General features: G+C 39.4%; 1 protein-coding gene and 1 pseudogene across 4 annotated transcripts in view; one reads left to right on the top strand and one right to left on the bottom strand.

Moving 5' to 3' along the window:
* Positions 1–22,939, top strand: part of UGGT1 (UDP-glucose glycoprotein glucosyltransferase 1) — a 184,647-nt gene that overhangs the window by 145,636 nt on the left and 16,072 nt on the right. For all 4 annotated transcript variants that reach the window (XM_045825843.1, XM_045825844.1, XM_045825845.1 and 1 more), the window contains 6 exons: positions 307–386; positions 1,600–1,789; positions 15,078–15,236; positions 15,750–15,835; positions 21,104–21,188; positions 22,474–22,562. In XM_045825843.1, the coding sequence (XP_045681799.1) occupies positions 307–386; positions 1,600–1,789; positions 15,078–15,236; positions 15,750–15,835; positions 21,104–21,188; positions 22,474–22,562 (689 nt within the window). The remainder of the gene's footprint in view (positions 1–306; positions 387–1,599; positions 1,790–15,077; positions 15,237–15,749; positions 15,836–21,103; positions 21,189–22,473; positions 22,563–22,939) is intronic.
* LOC123810300 lies at positions 17,706–19,544 on the bottom strand (annotated as a pseudogene).

Raw genomic sequence — 22,939 nt, forward strand, 5'->3', positions numbered from 1 at the left:
ACTAACCTTTTTTGTGGATATTTTATGTGTATTTGTTTTCATACTATAGTATATATGCTGCACTGTTGAATCTTTAAACTTTTTCTTGTGTAAACAGCCCCCTGTTATCTTTCTGCTGCTTCACCACATGTGTGAAGGGCAGTGATCTCCAATGGTGTACTTGCCATGTTTTGGCCAAGTGATGTGTATGTGATTTAGATTGTGCATTAGAGTATATACCTTTTCTTGATATTAAGAAATGTTTTCTCTCTAAACTCAGTATCAAGTGATTAATTTATGCTTTTTTCATCTGGTTTACTCCTTTAGGTGTTAACTCAGCTGATCAACATGAATTTAAGAGTATTTATGAACTGCCAATCTAAACTTTCTGACATGCCTTTGAAAAGGTAAAATAAACTGTGTAAGAAATCAACAGTTGGAAAAAAATCTGAAAGCTGGGTTTATAGATGGGTCATCATATTTGAAAAGATCATTTACTGAATGTTTAATTTTGCTAAATTTCTGCTCTAATCAGAAGTTCTGAGAGCTTACTGTGAGCATGGAAGTGTTTAGGTAGCATTAACCCAGGCTCCTTGCACTTGTACTTTTCTTTTTGGTCAGAATTAGTAGTTCCCCAATTCTAGAGCATTTGGATCAATGTAGGTATTAAAATTATATGTTAGTTAAAATGTGCTATGGTGTGGAAAGACTTGTCTGTTCTTTTTTACCTAAAAAAAAATAACAGTTATTTCAAGTTGGAATGTGTATGTCAGATGAAACTTGAGACCCATTAGCATGTATCTTGAAAAGGAGGATAGGCTTGCTCTCTAAGTTTTGAAATGGTCATTTATGAAAAAAAAAAAGCAGTTAATAGTGATAGCATAGCACATGTTGGAGCTATGGGAAATTACTAATTTACAAATGTGCTGTGTTCCATAGGTTAGATTCTCAGTGAATTTAAACAGTTTTGAAAGGGACAAAAGGGTTCCCAGCTTCTACCATTGTCCTTGTACAGAAGAAATGTTTAAACTATTACATACAGTGTTTTCAGGACTTGTCTGAGAACCCAATCGCCATATAGGACTTTGTAGGAGAAAAATGAGTTTTTCTCACTGAAGGGAGGCAAATACTCAGGAAATGCCTGAGACCCCCAGTAGTACCCACCCATAATAGTACAGGAAGGGGTGACCTTCCTCCCAGTCCTGTCCTTCTGGCTCTTCTCTTGCACCTGCAACAACCACAGAGGTTTAGTTAAGTCAAGAGATGGTTTTAGAAACACTTCCCCAATATGGAAGGAAATCCTTCCAAACCTAGTTTGTTGTAAGCCAGTTGTTTACTTGTATTGGAGGCCTGTAATCTGAAGGACTGTGATTGTGTTTAGAAAAAAAAAAACTAGCCCTGGCTGGTGTAGCTCAGTGGATTGAGCTCGGGCTGCGAACCAAAGTGTCGCAGGTTCGATTCCCAGTCAGGGTACATGCCTGGGTTGCAGGCCATGACGCCCAGCAACCGCACATTGATGTTTCTCTCTCTCTCTTTCTCCCTCCCTTCCCTCTCTAAAAATAAATAAAATCTTTATTAAAAAAAAGAGAAAAAAACTAACATTTTTCTTTTTAATTTCAGCTTTTACCGTTATGTTTTAGAACCAGAGATTTCTTTCACTTCAGACAATAGGTTTGCAAAGGGTCCAATAGCCAAATTTTTGGATATGCCTCAGTCTCCTTTGTTCACTCTAAATTTGAACACACCTGAGAGTTGGATGGTAGAGTCTGTCAGAACACCATATGACCTGGATAATATTTATTTAGAAGAGGTAAGAATATCATTGCTTCCAAGTATCTAATCATGTGTAGAACTTCCTTTAGATGTAGTGGTCATAGTCTCTGATTAAACAGATTGGATCACAGTCTAGACAAGTCTTTGTGACATCAATATTAGGCATAATTTTATTTTATTTTATTTTAAAAATATATTTTATTGATTATACTCTTACAGTTGTCCCATTCCCCCCTACCCTGCACACCCTCTCCCACCCACATTTCCCCCCTTTAGTTCATGTCTATGTGTCATAAGTTCTTTAGCTTCTACATTTCCCATACTATTCTTGCCCTCCTCCTGTCTATTTTCTACCTACCACCTATGCTACTTATTCCCTGTACCTTTTCCCCCCTCTCTCCTCCTCCCACTCTCCTGTTGCTAACCCTCCATGTGATCACCATTTCTGTGGTTCTGTTCTACTTGTTTGCTTAGTTTGTTTTTTGTTTTGTTTTAGGTGTGGTTGTTACTGATTGTGAGTTTGCTGTCATTTTACTGCACATGTTTTTTATCTTTTTCTTAGATAAGACCCTTTAACATTTCATATAATAAGGGCTTGGTGATGATGAACTCCTTGAACTTGACCTTATCTGAGAAGCACTTTATCTGCCCTTCCATTCTACATGAAAGCATTGCTGGATAGAGCAATGTTAGATGTAGTAGGTCCTTGTCTTTCATGACTTAGAATACTTCTTTCCAGCCCTTTGCTACCTGCAAGGTCTCTTTTGAGAATTCAGCTGACAATCTTATGGGAACTCCTTTGTAGGTAACTGTCTCCTTTTCTCTTGATGCTTCTAGGATTCTCTCCTTCATTTTTATCTTGGGTAATGTAAGTATGATGTACCTTGGTGTGTTCCTCCTTGGGTCCAACTTCTTTGGGACTCTCTGAGCTTCCTGGACTTCCTGGAAGTCTATTTCCTTTGCCAGATTGGGGAAGTTCTTCTTTATTATTTGTTCAAATAAGTTTTCCACTTGTTACTCTTCCTCTTCTCCTTCTGGTACCCCTATAATTCGGATGTTGGAACGTTTAAAGTTGTCCCAGAGGTTCCTAAGCCTCTCCTCATTTTTTTGAATTCTTGTTTCTTCACTCTTTTCTATTTGGTTCTTTCTTCCTTCTGGTCCACTCCATTGATTTGAGTCCCAGTTTTCTTCCCATTACTATTGGTTCCCTGTGCATTTTTCTTCATTTCACTTAGCATAGCCTTCATTTTTTCATCTAACTTGCGACCAAAAGCAACCAATTCTGTGAGCATTCTGATTGCCAGTGCTGTGAATTGTGCATTTGATAGGTTGGCTATCTCTTTGTTGCTGAGTTGTATTTGCTGTGGAGCTTTGATCTGTTCTTCTGCTTGGGCCATTTTTTTCTTGTCTTGTCGTGCTTGTTACGTAGTGAGGGGTGGAGCCTTTGGTGTTCACCTGGGCGAGGCCACCCAGTTGCTGTGTGACACTATATGTGGGGCAGGGGTCAGAGAATGAACAATGGCGCTTGCTCTGCTCTCTGTCGGATCCTAGTCCCCTCTGCTGCTCCCCCCAAGCAAGCTGGGCCCTACTGGCTCTGATTCCTGTCCAGGTGGGCCTGTGTACCTTCCAGGACCCTGTGGGTGTCTCCAGCGAACTCTCCTGTGAGTCTGGGAGTCTCGCCCTGTGCCTCAAGCCCCACAGGTGTTTTCAATTGGTGTTTCGAGGCCTTATTTCCCAGAGATGGGACCCTGGGCTTCATAGCCTGTCTTGCTCCCCAGCTTGGTTTATCTGCGCTCGAATGTGGGACTGACTGGTCAGCCAGCCACCTTGCGTTCAGTCCCTCATTTCACAATCGCTGCCTCCCTGGGTCTGCCTGTAGCCATCCTGCTCCCGGGGTCGGCCAGTCGTTGCCTGTGTGCCCAGGGTCCGCCCGCTGCTGTCTTGTGTGCCTGGGGTGCCTTGGGCGCCCGGTGCCACTGCTTTTTGTGCCGAGATCCCTCTCTGCGCAGCCGGCTGTCTGACTGTGCCCCCGCCTGCTGGTCTGGATGAATGTATCTATTTTAACTCCTTGCTTGTCAGACTTCCATGCAGTTCAATTTTCTGTCAGTTTTGGCTGTTATTTTCTTTCTAAATTGTTGTTGTCCTTATTTTGGTTGTGCGAGGAGGCACAGTGTGTCTACATATGCCTCCATCTTGGCCGGAAGTTCCTATAATTTTATTTTAAAACATAATAGCTATATTGACGATTCCCAGCCAGGGTATATTCCTGGGTTGCAGGCCATAACCCCCAGCAACCGGACATTGATGTTTCTCTCTATCTCCCTCCCTTCTCTCTCTAAAAATAAATAAATAAAATATTTAAAAAAAACATAATAGCTATATTGAGATCTAATTCATATATCATAAAATTCACCCTTTTAAAGTATATAGTTCAGTAGTTTTAATAAATTCACAAAGTTGTGCAACCATCATCATTGTCTAATTTTAGAATGTTTCCATCACCCCTTAAACTCCACACCCATTTGCAGTCATTCCCCATTCTTCTGGCCAACACTAATCTACTTTCTGTCTATAGATTTGCTGTTCTAACATTTCATCTAAATAGAATCATATATTTTTATGACTGCCTTCTTTCACTTAAATTATTTATTTTCAGAATTCATCCTTGTTGTAACATGCATTTGTACTTAGTTCCTTTTTATTGCCAGATAAATATTCCATAGTATGAATATACTACATTGTTTATCCATTCATTTGGTAGATATTTTTTGTGTTTCTACTTTTCTTCTGATTAATGCTGCTATGAACATTCATGTACAGATTTTTGTAGATATGCTTTTATTTCTCCTGGGTATAACTTAGGAGTAGAATTGTTAGATCATATGATAATTCTATGTTTGACCTCTTGGGATTGCTGAGCTTTTTTCAAAAGTGACTGACCATTTCCATTCAAGACCCAATGACAAACGATGTTAAGGATGTTTTTTATGTGCTTATTGGCCATATGTATATCATCTTTGGAGAAATGTCTATTTAAATTTTTTGACTATTTTTAAAATTTTCTTGTCTTTTTGTTGTAAGAGTTCTTTATATAGCCTAGATATGAGTCCCTTATCAAATATATTATTGGCAAGTAAGTTTTGTTCATTCCATGGGTTGTCTTTTCACTTTTTAAAGAATGTCCTTTGAAGTTCAAATTTTTCAAATTTGATGGAGTCTAATTCACCTCTTTTTTCTTTTCTTGAATGTGATTTTGGTGTTCTACCTAAGAAGTCATTGTATAATCCCATATCACAATGATTTGCTCCTATCTTTTCTTCTAAGACTTTCAAAGTTTTAAACTTTTATATTTAGGTCTTTTTTTCCTGCATATTTATAGCCTTGCATAAACATTTTTTATTTATCTTTAAAAGTTATTTTATTGTGGTTCAATTACAGTTGTCTGAATTTACCCACCATCACTCCCTCTGCACCCCAGCCAAACCCAGCTCCCTCCCTTGCTTCCAAGTCCCCTTGGTTTTGTCTGTGTGTCCTTTGTAGTTTGTTCCTGCAAACTCTCCCCCCCGACCCCCGATTATTCCCTCCCACCTCCCCTCTAGTTACTATCAGACTGTTCTTCATTTTAATGTCTCTGGTTATATTTTGCTTGTTTTTTTCTTTTGTTGATTAGGTTCCAGTTATAAAGGTGAGATCATATGGTATTTGTCCCTCACCACCTGGTTTATTTCACTTAACATAATGCTTTCTAGTTCCATCCATGCTGTCACAAAGGGTAGGAGCTCCTCCTATCTCTCTGCTGCATAACATTCCACTGTGTAAATGTACCATAGTTTTGTGATCCATTCATTTACTGTTGGGCATTTAGGTGATTCCTGCACTTTGCTATTGTAAATTGTGCTGCTATGAACATTGGAGTGCATAGGTTCTTTTGGATTGGTGTTTCAGGGTTCTTAGGATATAATCCTAGCAGTGGAATTTCTAGGTCAAAAGGCAGTTCCATTTTTAATTTTCTGAGGAAATTCCATACTGTTTTCCATAGTGATTGTACCAGTCTGCAATTCCACCAACAGTGCACTAGGGTTACCTTTTCTCTGCAACTTCTCTAACACTTCTTGTTTGTTGCTTTGTTTATGATGACCATTCTGACTGGTGTGAAGTGGTATCTCATTGTGGTTTTAATTTGCATGTCTCTGATGGCTAGCAATACTTAGCATTTTTTCATATGTCTCTGGGCCCTCTGTATATCCTCCTTGGAGAAGTGTCTGTTCAACTCCTTTGCCATTTTTTAATTGGGTAGTTTATCTCCCTAGAGTGGAGTCATGTGAATTCTTTTTGTATTTTGGAGATCAAACCCTTGTGTTGAGGTATCATTGGCAAATATGTTTTCCCATACAGTTGGTTCTTTTTCCATTTTAATGCTGTTTTCTTTAGCCATGGAGAAGCTTTTTATTTTGATGAGGTCCTATTTGTTTATTCTTTCCTTTATGTCCCTTGCTCTACGGGACATATCAGTGAAGATGTTGCTGCATGGAATGTCTGAGATTTTCCTGCCGATGTTTTCCTCTGTGGACTTTTATGGTGTTACAACTTATATTTATGTCTTTTATCCACCATGGATTTTATTTTTGTGTATGGTGTAAGTTGGTGCTCAAGTTTCATTTTTTTGCATGTAGCTGTATATATCTTCCAACACTATTTGTTAAAGAGGCTATTTTTACTCTGTTTTTTGCTTCTTTTCTCCATTGTCAAATATTAATTGACTGTAGAGACTTGGGTTTATTTTTGGGTTCTGTATTCTGTTCCGTTGGTCTATGTGTCTATTCTTATATGACAGTACCAGGCTGTTTTGATTATAGTGGACTTGTAATACAGTTTGATATCAGGTATTGTGATCCCTTCTACTTTGTTATTCTGTCTTAAAATGGCTGCAGCTATTGAGGGTCGTTTATGATTCTACATATATTTCTGAAATGTTTGTTCTATATCTGTGAAATATGTCATTGGTACTTTAATAGGGATTGCATTGAAGCTATAGATTGCTTTGGGTAGTATGGACATTTTGATGATGATAATTCTTCCAATCCATGAACATGGTACATGTTTCTATTTGATTGTGTCTTCCTTAATTTCTTTATTCAGTGTTGTATAGTTTTCTGAGTACAGGTTTTTCATCTCTTTGGTTAGGTTTATTCCTAGGTACCTTATTTTCTTGTTGCTGTATCAAATGGGGTTTTTTTCTTGAATGTTTATTTCTGATATTTCATTGTTGGTGTACCAAAATGCCTTTGATTTCTGGATTTTGACTTTGTATCCCGCTGTTTTGTCAAATTCACTTATTAGGTCAAGTAGTTTTTTTGGTGGAGTCTATAGGATTTTCTGTGTATACTATCATGTCATCTGCATCAATGAGAGTTTTGCTTCCTCTTTTCCAAATTGGATACCTTTTATTTCTTTTTCTTGTCTGACTGCTGTGGCTAGGACTTCGAATATTATGTTGAACAGGAGTGGTGAAAGCAGACATCCTTGTCTTGTTCCTGATCTTAGTGGGGAAGCTCTAAGTTTTTGTCCATTGAGTATGATGTTTGCTGTAGGTCTCTCATATATGGCCTTACTTATGTTGAGGAATGCTCCCTCTATTCCCACTTTGATGAGTGTTTTTATCATTAATGGGTGCTGTATCTTATCAAATACTTTTTCCGCATCTGTTGATATGATTATGTGATGTTTGTCTTTGCTTTGTTTATGTAATGTATTATGTTTATTGATTTGTGAATATTGTACCATCCTTGCATCCCTGGGTGGAATCCCACTTGGTCATGGTGTATGGTCTTTTTAATGTATTGCTGGATGCAGTTTGCCAATAACAAAGTATTGAGGATTTTAGCATCTTTGTTCATGAGAGCTTTTGGCCTATTATTTTCTTTCTTTTTTGTGTCTTTATCTGGTTTTGGGATTAGGATGATACTGGCTTCATAAAAAGAGTTCGGGCATCTTCCATCTTCTTCGATATTTTGGAATGATCTGTGAAGGATAAGGGTTAGCTCATCCTTAAAAACTTTGTAAAATTCTCTTGTGAAACCATCCAGTCCAGGGTTCTTTTGTGTCTAGAGTTTTTTGATTACTTCTTCAATTTCATCAGTTGTTATGGGTCTGTTCAGGCTTTCTGCTTCTTCTTCATTGAGTTTTGGAAGATTATATTTTTCTAGAAATTTGTCCATTTCACCTAAGTTTTCAAATTTCTTGCCATATAGTTTTTCATAGTAATGTTTTACAATCCTTTTTGTTTCTGTTGTATCAGCTGTAGTCTGTTCTCTTTGATTTCTGAATGTGTTTATATGGGTCCTCTCTCTTTTTTTTCCTGATGAGTCTGCTTGAAAGCTTGTTGATTTTGTTTATCTTTTAAAGAACCAGCTCCTGGATTTATTGAATTTTAGAATTGTGCTTTTAGTCTCTGTCATTCAATTCTGCTTTGATTTTGGTATTTTCTTTCTTCTACGTGCTCTGGGCTGTCCCTTTTGTTGTTCCTTGAGTTCTTGTAGATGTAGGTTTAGGTTGTTTATTTGAAATATTTCCATCTTTTTTAGGTAGACCTACATTGCTATGAATTTCTCCTTGGGACTGCCTTCTCTGTGTTCCATAAGTTTTGGGTTGTTGTGAGTTCATTTTCATTTCTTTCCAGAAACCTTTTGATTTTTTCCTTGATCTCATTCTTGACCCATTCATTGCTGAATAGCATGCTATTCAATCTCCATGATTTTGCGTGTTCTGGGTTTTTTTCCTTGAGGTTGGTTTCTAGTTTCAGTCCCTTGTGGTCAGAGAAAATGCTTGATATGATTTCAATTTTCTTGAATTTGTTGAGGCTTGTTTTGCATCCTGTCATGTAGTCTATCTTTGGAAATGTTCCATGTGCATTTGAAAAGAACGTGTATTTTGCTTCCTTGGGATGGAAGTTCTATATATATCAGTTAAGTTCATTTGATCTAGGACATTGTTCTATGCTGTAATATCTTTTTTTTTTTTCTTTGAAGATCAGTCCATTTTTGACAGTAAGCTGTTGAAATACCCTAGGATGAATGTGTTGCTCTCTATAGCTTTCTTGATGCCCTTCAAGGTTTTCTTTATGTATTTGGATGCTTCTATATTAGGTGCATATATATTTACAATGTTTGTGTCTTCTTGATGGATTGTTCCCTTGAGTATTATGAAGTGACCTTCTGGGTCTGTTTTTATGGGTCTTTTTTTGAAGTCTGTTTTGTCTGATGTGAGTATTGCTACCCTGGCTTTTTTCACCTGTCCATATGCTTGGAATATTTGTTTCCTGACCTTCACTTTCAGTCTGCGTAGGTCTTTTGTTCTCAGGTGGGTCTCTTGTAGGCAGCATATGTGTGAGTCATGCTTTCTTGTCCATTCAGCTATTCTTTGTCTTTTGGTTGGAGCATTTAATCCATTTACATTTCAGGTTATTATTGATAGGTACTTATTCACTGCCCTTTTATCATACCTTTGTTCCTCTTTCTCACTGGTTTTCTTCCTGTTCTTAAAGCAGATCCTTTAGCATCTGGTTGGAAGAGTTGTGTATTCTTTGAAGCTTCTTTTGTCCGAGTAGCACCTTATTAGGCCTTCTGTTTCTCTTGAGAGCCTTGCTGAATAGAGTAGTCTCGATTTGAGGCCTTTCGTTTTCATTACTTGGAATATTTCTTGCCAATCCTTGTGGCTTGGAGCATCTTCATTGGGAAGTTAGCTGCTCGTCTTATTGGGACTCTCTTCTATGTTACTTTCTCTTTCTCTCTTGCTACCTTGAAGATTCTCTTCTTGTTTTGGAATTTTGCCATTTTAATTATGATCTTTCTTGAAGTGGGCTCTTTGGGATCCTCTTGATTGGGACTCTCTGTGTTTCCGGGATTTGTGTCACTTTTTCTCTCATCCAATTTTGGAAGTTTTCCATCATTACTCTTTCAAACAGGTTTTGTATCCCTTGTTCTTCTTCTGCTATGGATATTATTACATTTCATGTTGTCCTGCATTTACCTTAACCCCTCTTCTTCCTTCTGAGCCTCTTTTCTCTTTCTTACTCTTTCTGGATGTTTTTTCTACCTTCTCCTCCAGCTCGCTCATCCAGTCCTCTGGTTCATGGAGCCTGCTTTTGATTCCTTCTACTGTGTTCTTCAATTCAGAAATTGTATTCTTCATTTCCTCTTATCTGTTGTTGATAGTTTTTATTTCCTTTTTCATGTTGATTTAGTTTGCAATGAGTTCATTTTGTTTCCCTGTAGTTTTTGATAATTCTCAGTCAGCTCACTAAGCTTCCTTATGACCATTGCTTTGATTTCCTTATCTGATAGTTGACTTGCCTCTATTTCATTTAGCATTCTTTCTGAGGCTTCCTCCTTTCCTTTCATTTGGGGATTGTTTGTTTGTCTTCCCATTGTTTGTGAGACTCTTCTTGTTAGGCTCTGCTTTCTCAAATTGATCTGTTCTGACTTCTGGGTTTATGGTTTGAACTTCTATGGTAGAAGACCTATGAGATTCAGTAGTGTAGTCTCCTTGTCTCTTGAGCTTGTTTGCCTTGGCCTGTCATTTATTTTGGCATTCTGTATTTCTTGGGTTTCCATAGTTGTTGGGTCTTTGTTTGGTGGGTCCTTTTCTCTAGCTGGTTAAGTGAGGGTCACTCTGTCCACTACCTCTTGTATTCTGTGGTGCAAGTGTGGACATGTTTTGTTGGAGCTGGTTCCTCTCTCTGTACGATGTTCTGAGGCTTCTCTCTCACTATTGTTCAGTTGTTTGTTCTGGGTAGTTTCTCCACCATTTAGTTGTATTTACAGATCGGTCCTGGAGAAGGTTAACCTCCTGGTGGAGGTTAATGTGGCTTCCACTCACTCTTCCATCTTCTTCCATCTTATCTGTTGGTGGTGCCTTCGTTGGTGGTTTCTCTCTTCCAACAGGTATACTGGTGTTTACAGCTCCTACCTACTCTTTTATGTGATCAATTGGAAGGGGAAGGGAAAGTGGTTTAAGATAGTGGGAGTGTATTCTATGGTATTTAATGTACCAACACATAGAGAAGAGATAGGAGATCCTTTGGATGTGTATAGTGTGAACCATGATATTTCACCCCACTAGCCACTTTTTAGAAAGGGTGGAAAAAAGATAAGACTCTTGTTTGGCAGATGGGGGAATGATTGTAAATTGGATCCAGAAAGCAGTGAGCTTGTGGGAGGTCATATTATGAGATATAGTGAGAGTACAGGATAGAAATTAGGTATAGTGTGAGAGAGAATATAGTTAACTGCAATAGTGATAAAGTTCCAGAAAACAATGAACCTGGCTAAGATCAGGAAGGGGTGCTGTGCAGCATTTACAGTTGTATGGAACAACAATTATTTACCATAATACTGGAACAACAATCATGTGAGAGAATCTATGTTATCTGAATAACCAGAATAGGAAGTATACAACCTACAGCAGTGTGGTATTGGAACACAAGTGAAGTGAAAGAAGGAAAATTAAAAATACACTATGAAAGAGAGAACAAAGAAAATGTGTCAAACAATGCAGTTAAACAAAATGAAGAAAACTGAAGAGAAAGAAGAGAAACAAAAATACTAATAAAATAAAAGGTGTAAAAATACAGAAGAAATAATAATACAAATATATAGTAACTTGCAAGTTCTCTGGAATAGCAAAGTGAAATTTGTCTCACTGACTCAGTTGTTGGGATGACGCCTCCTTGGGTCTAACTCTGGTCCTTTCACAGCTCCAGGTTTTATTGTCTCACGTGTGGGAATATATATTTATTTATTTAATTTTTTGATATATTTTATTGATTATGCTATTACAGTGGTCCCATTTCCCACCCTTTATTCCTCTCCACCCTGTACACACCATCCCACCTGCATTCCCTTCCTTTAATTCATGTCCATGGGTTGTAGATATAAGTTATTTGGCTGCTACATTTCCTATACTATTCTTAGTATATCCCTATCTGTTTTCTACCTACCATTTATGCTCTGTACCTTCTTCCCGTCTGTCACTCTCCCATTTCCCCACTGATAACCCTCCATGTGATCTCCATTTCTGTGATTCTGTTCCTGTTCTAGCTGTTTGCTTAGTTTGGTTTAGATTCCATTGTTGATAGTTGTGGTTTTGTTTTCATTTTACTGTTCATAGTTTTGATCTCCTTCTTTTTCTCAGACAAGTCCCTTTAACATTTCATATAATAAGGACTGGGTGATGATGAATTCCTATCTTGACCTCATCTGGGAAGCACTTTATCTGCCCTTCCATTCTAAATGATAGGTTTGCTGGATAGAGTAATCCTGAATGTAGGTCTTTGCCTTTCATGACTTCAAATACTTCTTTCTAGCCCCTTCTTGCCTGTAAGGTCTCTTTTGAGAAATCAGCTGACAGTCTGATGGGAACTCCTTTGTAGGCTTCTGTCTCCTTTTCTCTTGCTGCTTTTAAGATTCTCTCCTTATCTTTAATCTTGTCTAATGTAATTATGATGTGCCTTGATGTGTTCCTCAGGAGCCTCTAGTATTTACCACTGTTTTTTTCTTTCTGGATTCCCTCTGGTTGATGTCAGATGTTGACCCTGTCTGACCTTAGGCAGCCTGTTGAAAACTTCTATGGGATCTACTGTCTGTGGCTGTCTCCTTTAGTTGTTAATCTAGTTACTCTACACTTAGCAGGCTTAAGTACCATAGAGTAGGGCAGAATCCCTCCTGGGGTTTGGACTATTGTTTCCCCTCTGGTTGCTGCTGCTCAGGGGACTGGACTGCCTGAGCAGGATGGTTGCTGCTGTATATGTGATGACAGCACTGGGATCCCTGGGTCTACTCTCTTGGTTCTCTCCCCAACCTTACATCCCCAGTGTCTCCTCAGGAGTCTCTATCCCACTCTGCCCCTGCCTTTGTAGGAGCTCAGTATGTGTTTGGAAATGAAAATTTGTACATTGTCCCTTTAAATGGCTCTTTGCGTCTCTAGCTGCCCATCTCTGGCAGAGAGCAACCCTGCCTCTTTATGCTGGTGGTTGTTATCTGTGTACTTTTTTTGGGCTCTGGTGCTCTAGGCTGGGGATCCCAGATTAGGGTTTAGACCCCATTCTTGTCAGGGGGATCCAATAGGTCACTTAATTATCCCACCAGTGCTGCTGCCTGTAGGTGCCCAGCCCACCTTCTCAAGTCTCCACTCTCCACTACACTCCTTACTAGTTGGGTTGTGCTAAAACTGATTCTTCTGTCTATCTGAGGTTATCAGTCTTTTCTGTTGCTATTGTTCAGTTGTTTGTTCTGGCTGATTTCTCCACAATTTAGTTGTAATTCCAGATTGGCCCCGGTTGGAGGTTAGTGTGACTTTCATTCACTCTTCTGCCATCATGCATCAGTCATTACTTTTTCTTATAGACTCTTTAATTTTAGTAGTGATGCTCCTGTTTCCTTGATGGTTTCAGTAAGTTTGCTCTTCTTGTTATTTCCTAGTCATTCTAGCTACAGGTTTGTCAAGTTGTGGATATGTTTGAAGAACCAGCTTTTGGCTTCATTGATTTTTCTGGTTTTTTTTGTTCTTTTCATTTATTTTCATGTAACTGTATTTTGAGTTTCTAAGGTTAGTGATCCACTTCCCCTAATTCAATTTCAAAGATTGAAAGCTCATTGATGTCACTTCATAGCCCTCATTCTCTATCCCTAGGTTTTTAACAAAGCAGTCAAAAGACATGGTCTTTTATTTTCAAGAAGCTTAAAGCTTCTCAGAGTCCCCTTTGAGCATTTGTCTCTGTGTCTGTCCTAAATATCTCCTGCTACAATTGAATCCCGTTTCCTGATTATGTCTTCTTGGGAATTGGGAGATCAGGAACTTAAAATAGTTTCAAGTATTTCTTGGTCTTTTTTTATTAGGCTAAATAACTCTAGTTTCTTTAAGAAGGATCCTTTAGGTACTACATTAGGGAATAGTGTGTGTATACACCATGCCTTTTTCCGCACCCCAATCCCATCCACCGTATTTTTAAGAAATAGGAAATACAGTCTTTGCCCTCAAGGAACCAACTTTTATTGAAGAAATTATAAAACAACCACAAAAAGCACTAAATACAGCCCTGGCTGGTGCGGCTCAGTAGATTGAATGCCTGCCTGCAAGCCAAAGGGTCGCTGGTTCCATTCCCAGTCAGGGCACATGCCTGGGTTGTGGGCCAGGCCCTCAGTAGAGGGCACATGAGAGACAACCACACATTGATGTTTCTCTCTCTCCTTTATTTTCTCTAAAACTAACTAAATAAAATCTTTAAAAATATTTTTTAAGCACTAAGAACAGTGAAAGGAAGTACAGAATTCAGATGCAAAGCAGGGTTTCTTTAATAACTTCAGAGCTTCTGCTGCTCCTTTTTAGGCTTTTTCTAGTTTCTCTGCTTTCCACTACAACTACTGCACCTGAAACTTGGTGAGCGGGTCGAGGTTTACCTCTTAGCTGTTATTACTATACTTTTGGACTTTAGATTAACATTGCAGTAACCTTTTAAACACCAAATAGTACATTATTAGCATTAGCTGGGGTTACAAAGCCATGCCTGCAATAGAAATTTGTTAATTAGCTAAATCCAAGCTGCCCCAATACATTGCAGTTAAGTTTTCTGCAAGGAATCAGTGAGAGCTACTCCAGTTGGCATAGAACATGGATGACTCTATGCCATTTTGAAGCCATTAGTATATTTTAAACATTTGCATTTAGAACAGTAGTGTTTCAGCTATATTCTATAGGCCAAGATGAATTTGCATTTTTCTCTGATGTTTTTTGGATTTTTCTCATTGTTTCTGTTATCTCATGTAAATTAATCCTTGTGCGATTGTCTGTTCTATTTTCTCCATTATTTAGCTTTTAGATCTATTTTTTGACAGTTTATTTTACATGTTTTTTCCTATACTATCTTTCTATATTAGAATCTTATCTTCTCATCTGTACTTTTGGAGTTACCTCTGTATTATTTTTATGTCCTTTTTCTTTACTCTCTTTTCAACCCACTCAAGTTTCAAAAATTGTATAATTTTTAACTATGAGCACAATCAAGTTACAGAGAATTCCATCCACCCTAAAGGTTCACCTCTGCCCCTTTGCAGGCAGTGTCCATTCTCCAGGCAACTATTGATCTACTTTCTGTCACTACAGTTTTGCTTTTTCTCAAATTTCTTATAAATGTGGTCATATGGCATGTCGCCCTTTATTCACTTTATTTACTTTGCATGATCCAGTTGGGATTCATCCATGATGTTGCATGTAGTTTGTTTCTTTTTATTGCTAAGTAGTCTTCAAGTAATTTAATTGGGACATTGCAGGTGGATGGCATAGTGGCTGCTGAGTATGAACTGGAGTACCTCTTACTAGAAGGTCACTGCTATGATATCACCACAGGCCAGCCTCCACGAGGACTTCAGTTTACATTAGGAACTTCAACCAATCCAGTCATCGTGGATACCATTGTTATGGCCAATCTGGTAAATAATTAGTACATTAGATGGTGATATTGAGTCATGTTGATTTGGGTACTATAATTTATGATGGAGCAATCAGCATTCTGAACATGAGTGAGATGAAAATTTATGATTAACTTATAATAAAAATCCTAAATTTAGTTAAACTTATAGGTTGTAATTACATGTCACCTTAAAAGAAAACACTTTAGAATCTTCTGCTCTGAACCAGATTGTCCCCTGAAAATGCAATGCTTATGAGGCGACAACATCTTTTCATTAGAGGTTTTGCTGCTTTTTCACACATTAACATTGATTTTTCACTGAAGTATGGCTAAAGGGCAGGTTTCTTGGCTTCTAATATGTAGATTTTCTAATGTGTTTCTAATATGTAGATTTTTTAAGCTGCATTGATTTGTTAACTATCTTATTTAAATATAGATGACTGATATTTCAAAATAATAAATAACTGTCCCTCAGAAACAGCATTTTAATGTTTTAGAGAGAACTAAAATTTGTCTTTTCTTCTTGTTCTAGGGTTACTTTCAGTTAAAAGCCAACCCAGGAGCTTGGATTCTCAGACTAAGGAAGGGACGTTCTGAAGATATTTATAGAATCTATAGGTAGGATTAAGTGATGCAGGTGCATTTTTTTTTTCCAGAGCATTTTGCTCTGAAAATCAGCTTGAGTTGCATACTACACTGGCAGTTAGCCAGGGAATAAGAATTTAATTTATATTCATATATGTGATGAAACATTGCTTTTCCTGGAAATTAAACATGGAAGAACTATCAGAGTATAATTAGATAGTAATACTATCCAATAATAATAAGTATGGTCAGGTTTCAAGACTAATGTCAGTTCCATTTATTCTTTATACAAGTATTTTACAGTTGTATTAAACCATTGGGGCCTGGTAGTTTAAAAAGAGAAGTTGTGGAGGGAACTGGAGAGCATTATGCTAAGTGAAATAAGCCAGGTGGTGAGGGACAAATATCATATGATCTCACCTTGAACTGGAACGTAATCAACAAAAGAAAAAGGCAAACAAAATATAACCAGAGACACTGAAATTAAGAACAATCTGACAACAGCCAGAGGGGAGCAGGGAGGGAGCAGTGGGGGGAAGGGTTTTCAGGAACTACTATAAAGGACGCCTGGACAAAACTGGGGTGGGGGAGGGTGGAAGCAAGGAAGGGAGGTGGGATTGACTGGGGTGTGGGGGAGTGGTGGAGGGAAAATGCAGACAACTGTAATTGAACAGCAATAAAGTAATTTAAAAAAGGAATAAAGAAAGAAGCTTTATAGAAATTATATAGAAAGAAAGGTATTTATTTTAATAAGAGCTTATCAATAAATTCATAAAAAATAAAAAAGAGAGAAGTCTCTATTCACTAGCTGCTAAAGATGCTAAAGACAAGAGGCTCAGCAGTTACTTCTAGGGGTTAGTGTAGCTCCCCCATGCAGGGGACCATAGAGAGGAATCCACATTGCCTCCTCATCTTCCTCAGTCTTCACCTTGCAGAGGTACTATAGGGGAAGAATTTATGACACCCTCCCATAGAAACATTTCAAGAATATAGAAAAGGCTTAAGATAACACTATATTTTCTCTTTGCTAGAAATTTGGAAAGACAGCAATTTCCAAACCAACTCTCTAAAAGACTTAGCTCAATTTCTACTTGCAGGTCTTTTTAAGAGGAGGGAGGACCTGTTGTATTCACTGCATCCCTCATTCCATTTCTCTGTCCTTCCACCAAAGGCCCCAGAACAGAGCCCTTGATCTGATCCCATCTGGTCCCTTCTAGACTCATTCCACAAATGAGCTTTCCTCCTACTCCACACCCAAATACTCTCTGTAACAGTTGACTGTGGTGTTCATGAGAACCCTAGATAATGATGCCAGCATTCCTGCAGGCAGGGTCACACCCAGGGAAATCAAGTGACAGCTAGGAGAGGTCTCAGAATGATAGAACTGTGAGTATCCCACCCAAACTCATCTCTACTCAGGTAGTCCTGACACACCCCAGACTAGATTTAGTCATCACAGAGGTGCATGGTAGAACCGCCTACACACACAGCTGCCCAAGGAAGCTATGCTGTTATCAATTCCTAGCAAAAGAGGGAGAAAGAACAGCCATTACAAATATGATCGACTCTATCAGAAATGTCAGCTGATGACAGTTACACTCTATCTCTGGGTCCTACTCAAAGAGTAGCACCAAGAAAGGGCATGATAAGCAGAGAGATCTGTAGCTGGATGTGCAGCCCTTGAATTGCCAAGGGACTCAGGGAAACACAGCTCATTTCCCTGTGATTATGTAGGAACTAGAAGACAGACTGCCCACCCCTACATTGAGACCGCTCCTGAAAAGCCATAAACACTTTTATGGTTATCAGTCATCCCCTTAGTAGGCCCATTTGGGGAGAAGGAGGCACAACCAGAGTGGGGTTTCCTCCAGGCAGACACTCAGAGGGCAGCCGATCCCCACTGTCACTGGGGCAGGCCAAACATAGCTGAGAGGGTAGACAGATCCTGGGCATCAGCAACCCCATAGACATCACTCAGGCTTAACATAGTGCCAAATACAGGGTGCTCCAGATATTCTCTAACATGGCACCCCCTTCAACCTTAGGGCCCTGGCTTTTCTTCTGCATGTTCAGGGCCTTCACAAAGTGTTCCAAAGCCTCCTGGTGAGCCCATAGTTGATGCTGCTGATGACCAGGTCATAGTGGGACCATATATAGCCAGACTGTAGTTTGGGGGCACACTGGTATGCACTACTACTTCCTCACTCTGATTTCCATTGGCCAGGGTAGCTCCTAGTTTATTCCATAGCAGATAGTCATTGGGACAAATGTTGAGGGCTGCTGTGAAAGAGTCCACCACTTGTTACACTCCTCACTCAGCTTGAAAAGGACCCTCAACCCACAACCCACATGAGTGTGAATGGATGTGAGGGTCCAGGCACTCAGCTACCAGGAACTGCTCTTTCACCTCAAGAAACAGGAAGTCAGACAACAAAGATTCCAGAATGCTTTTGCTGACGCCCAGTCCTGTGCCACTAGCCCCTTCCCTGGCACCACCAGATGGGCATAGGCCATTGTGTATAGCACAGCCTATCTTGCAAGCTGTCACAGGCCTGTTGCTGCAGCCAGTGCAATCAGTGCTGTCCAGCTATCTGGCTTTACCTCCAGATACTTCTTCAGTGTGTTGATGGCTAATAGTTCTTGTTCATTCTCTGCCTGGCTGCTACCCAGATCCTGCCAGTCATGTGCTTAAGGTCCTGCTGCACAACCACCTCAGAAAGCAGAACAGCACCCGGCAGGACCCTACTGAAGTCACTGAAGCCCTTCCACGAAAAGCTGGGGGTGGTCACAAAGGGGCTTCTCCTCTTCAGTTTGACACCCTTGTCATAGGACACATCAATGAGGTCACGATGGTCAGAAACCCAGGGGGGAGCCTAGGCATCCCATTGGACCATCTCCTCCAGATCTGCCTATAACTCTGTAGCTGAACTCAGCTGGTCAAACTCCTTATCAAGGTTACATGTCTTTATAGGTCTTGTGAACCAGTCAACCCAGGCATCTAATGTACCCTCAGAGTTAGGCAATTTGGGGTCATATACCTTGACCACAAAGTCACTTTGTGCTACAGATCCTCCTCAGGGTGATGTTCATCATACCAGCCATCAGTGGCAGCTGTTTTCTGCAGTTTCTCCCAGCCACACTTCTCTGACTGTTCCAGAGAGTCTTCAGCCCAGCAGGCAGGGGCACAGACAAAGGGTCTGTAACTTGAGATATGAAATCTTGGGATCAGTCAGTCTCGTAATAATTACATCCACATCTCTAGCTGTAATGTCCGCCTCCCCCCCCCCGCCACCCCCGATCTCAGGCCCAGTTCTCAGACAAGGCCAAATCTGCCACACCAGGGGCTCTCTGGGATGCCAGGCAGAAACTTGACTGTTCTGTCTCTGGCATCTCTGCCCAGATGTCATCCTTCTTGAAGGTTTGAGTGTCATGGGATACAAGTGGTGCAATCTGGTCCTAGAGGAATTTGCCCACCAACTCAACTTCAGAGGCTACTCTTAGATACCATTTCAGAAGCTAGGCTTCCTGGCCAGGGACCAAGCCTTAACACCTCTTGCCAAAGGGCCTCGTCCTGGGTCAAGTGCACAGCCAGCTTCATGAGTGGGTTGACTCCCCCACATTCGGCCTTTGTTTGCTCCCACATGGCCAAGGTGACTGCTAGTGCTTGCATCATGCCACTCTGCATGACCTTCCAGGGCACCTGGTGCAAGCTGAAGAGGGAGAGGAAAAATGGGGCCCTCATGTTTCATTTTTCAGTCATTCTTTCTGCTACCAGTATTCCACAATCGGACCATCTATTACTGTGATGAAAACCATAGGCAGATGAGAAATTGCGTCATTTTAAGAAAGGAGAAAGGAAATGAAGAATAGTCATACTTTTCTGCCTAGACACTTTATTTCTCAACCCTGAGTGAGTTATAGGTGAGCAGTATTTGTGTGCTTAAGCCATGAAACCTTGGTGCTTACACTGGTCCTTCCTGGTCTGTAGTAGGGTAAGGACTTCCGGAGCATTTTGTCAGGAGCCAGGTTTTCACTTTAAGGTTTGCTACAAATGACTCTTATTTTTAAAAAAATCATACTACCTTTAAAAAGGTATGGTCTACGTTCTGCTTAACACAGTTTAAATTACTTATAAGCTATGTGAAAAGACTTTGTGTCAATTTATTTAGGGAATGATTTCCATTAGAGTTGTTTGAACACCCTCTTGCTATGTCTTCGTCTTAGCTCCATAAGATCTTACCTGACATGTGAAAGCCATGTGAATTCTTACATGTTTCCCCAGGAAATAAAAGACTTTTGTCTTATAATAACATCTTCATTGTAAACAGTAGATTTTCCTCCAAATGGTGTTACTCCCAATAGGGTTTTGCGGAATTTTAATTTGTTATAGGAAGTTTATCTGCTTTTCTAAACCCTTTTTTTTCTGTGTGTCCTTTCTCTGGACACTCTCCTCACTCCCTAGTAGTGTAGTAACCTTCTCTCTTCCTGCTGTATCGGGCTCCCTGCCTCTTGTGCTTCCCGTTGGATATTCCCAGCCTCTAGAGTGTCTCCTGTGCTCCCTTCAGAATCTTACCTTCACCTGAGAATCCTGCTATCTGTGGGATAACAGTGAATCTATGTTCTATGATGACTTTCTGCAGTTAACACCTTGAAAATCGGTATTTACAAATTTTAGGTATTACAGTTCATTAGTAGGGAAATGTTTTGCCTCTTCTGCACCATCTGCCAGCAAATAGAGCTTGTGATAGGTCTTCCTCCAGAGTGTGGGCACCAGCTTGAGTGTGGGGCCTAGACTGGCTCATGTGCCTCCAGGCAGAAGAGAGGAGATGCCTTTATGAAACTCTGAGGTAGAGCCATGCTTTGTTACTTGCCCAATGAAAAGAAGAAAGAGTGTGTTTCTGGTGATTGTGCAGAGTGGCCCATGGCCCAGGCACTCCTTCACTGAAGGTCTTGGACTTGGCTCATACCTTGTACACATTGATGGTGGTTAAGTATCCATGATGCACTTGTCAGCACTGGTACTCTCACTCTGTGAAAGGTAATTTCAGGGAACTCAAGAAGGAAGTTTGGGCTGTGATTGACTGACTGGAATTCTCGATGTTTAAAGGATAGAGATTTTTGGCAAGTGCTTCTCTCTACCCTGAAGTGTTTCCTGCAGGTTGTGAAACATTAATTTGTTCTGAGAAACTCCTTTATGATAAAATGATGGACAAGTATAGTGGATTGATGTCAGAGCACCTACTGCATTTGAAAGCTGTGATATGTAACATCCATCTTAACTTTCTCCCTTTTCTCTCTAAGCCATGATGGGACAGACTCTCCACCCGATGCTGGTGAAGTTGTTGTTGTCCTCAATAACTTCAAGAGCAAAATTATTAAAGTGAAGGTGAGTTTGGTATATAAGGCAGCTACTCTTTTATAGTTGGTAAAAGTAGCAGCATTTTGGTATTCAGTAGCTATTATCTAAAAATATGTCTTGAAACCAGCCCCAAACTTTGTGAGTAATGGATTGGTTAACTCCAATAATAATGCTATTGTGATAATCATTTCACAATATATGAGTATACAGAATCATCATGCTGTATACCTTAAACTTATACAATGTTATGTGTCAATTAAATCTCAGTAAAGCTGAGGGGGAGAGAAAAAGAAGCCTAAGACTTTTAATTCATCTTTGGAATTTCACTGTAGTGTATATAAAAACATTGTTGTAAATGCAAAATGTCTTTTCTAAATATGCATTTGTGGCTTCAGCTCAGAGAGTGCACGTTTTGGGTAACCTTAGTGAGCAAAACAAGTCTCATTTTAGAAAAAATGTTTTTATAGATATTGTGTTCTCATATAACCACAATTTACATTGTTATCAATGACTATTCTCAGAAAATCAAGAATGCCAATGAAAATTTTACCAACAGTTATAAATGGTAGCTCATTTAATTTCTTTTCACTTCTTTCTATTCTCAGAGTTTTAAAGTCCTTAGTGCCTTAAATTCAAAAGCTATCAAAAGGTATTGTAGAGTAAATGCAGACATACCTTGTTTTATTGCACTTTGCTTTCTTGTACTTCACAGGTGTTACATTTTTTATAAATTGAAGGAAGATCCTTCACCAGTAAAAAAGATTTTGACTCACTTTATTGAGCTACTCACTTGATTGTGGGTGGTCAGGGTCTGAGCCCAGTTTTTACACACAGTAAAACCTAACATAGACCATACATGGTTGATCTGAAAAAATGATCACTATGCCATAGAGAAGGTTCTCCTGGCTCTTTACTATTAAATCCTGAACAAAGACTGTGATGTGAAATGACTTTTTCCCAACAGAACTCATGTAGGCTGCACTTACACCCTAGAACTTAAACTGTGTTAGTTTAGTGAATTGTACTTGTATTTTTACTCAGACTATATTTCCTATACAATTGCTTGAGGTTCTTCATACTTTTTTCAAACTAAAAACAGTTATTGTCTAATTAAAAGAGGTTGCTGTCTTCTTACTTAAGGTTTTATGTGATATGATGAAGATACTTCTGCTGAATATATCTGGCCTCTGAGTGGGTTGTACCTGCTTGCATGAGAAGTAGTTCCCTATTGTTGGTAGTGCCCACAATGAAAACCAGTTTAATGCCTATTAAACCCAATAGGAGGAATAAGATTCTTCATATATGACTGCAGGTTCAGAAGAAGACAGACATGGTGAATGAAGACTTGCTGAGTGATGGAACTAATGAGAATGAGTCTGGATTTTGGGACTCCTTCAAATGGTATATTGGCATAATAAAAAAGTATTATGTTTAGGAAACATTGTAGTATAAGCAGCATCTCTCCCTTCTTTTGAGCATAATGATTCTATCTTGGGCCTTTCAGATTTGGTGCTCTGTGCAGCCAAAAATTGCACTTAAATTTAGTGTGCATGAGTATTTCCTACTGATAACAAAAAATTAATGTCCCCACACAGTGAAGTGCCTTCTGCTCCATTTGTTGACTCTCATTGGTTGTGCTTGCTCTTTGGAGGCCTGACTGATCATTATTCTGTTGACTCTCCATTGAACTCCCTGCATTCTGTGGAAAAGCCTTTGTTCACTCTTCTCCCAAAGTTGTTCCCCTGTGGGGTGGTATCTTAGCTGTGTGTTCTCTCTTT

The sequence above is a fragment of the Phyllostomus hastatus genome, unplaced genomic scaffold (genome assembly GCF_019186645.2).
Source record: "Phyllostomus hastatus isolate PE091 unplaced genomic scaffold, TTU_PhHast_1.1 phas_scaffold_60, whole genome shotgun sequence".
Classification (NCBI taxonomy): domain Eukaryota; kingdom Metazoa; phylum Chordata; class Mammalia; order Chiroptera; family Phyllostomidae; genus Phyllostomus; species Phyllostomus hastatus.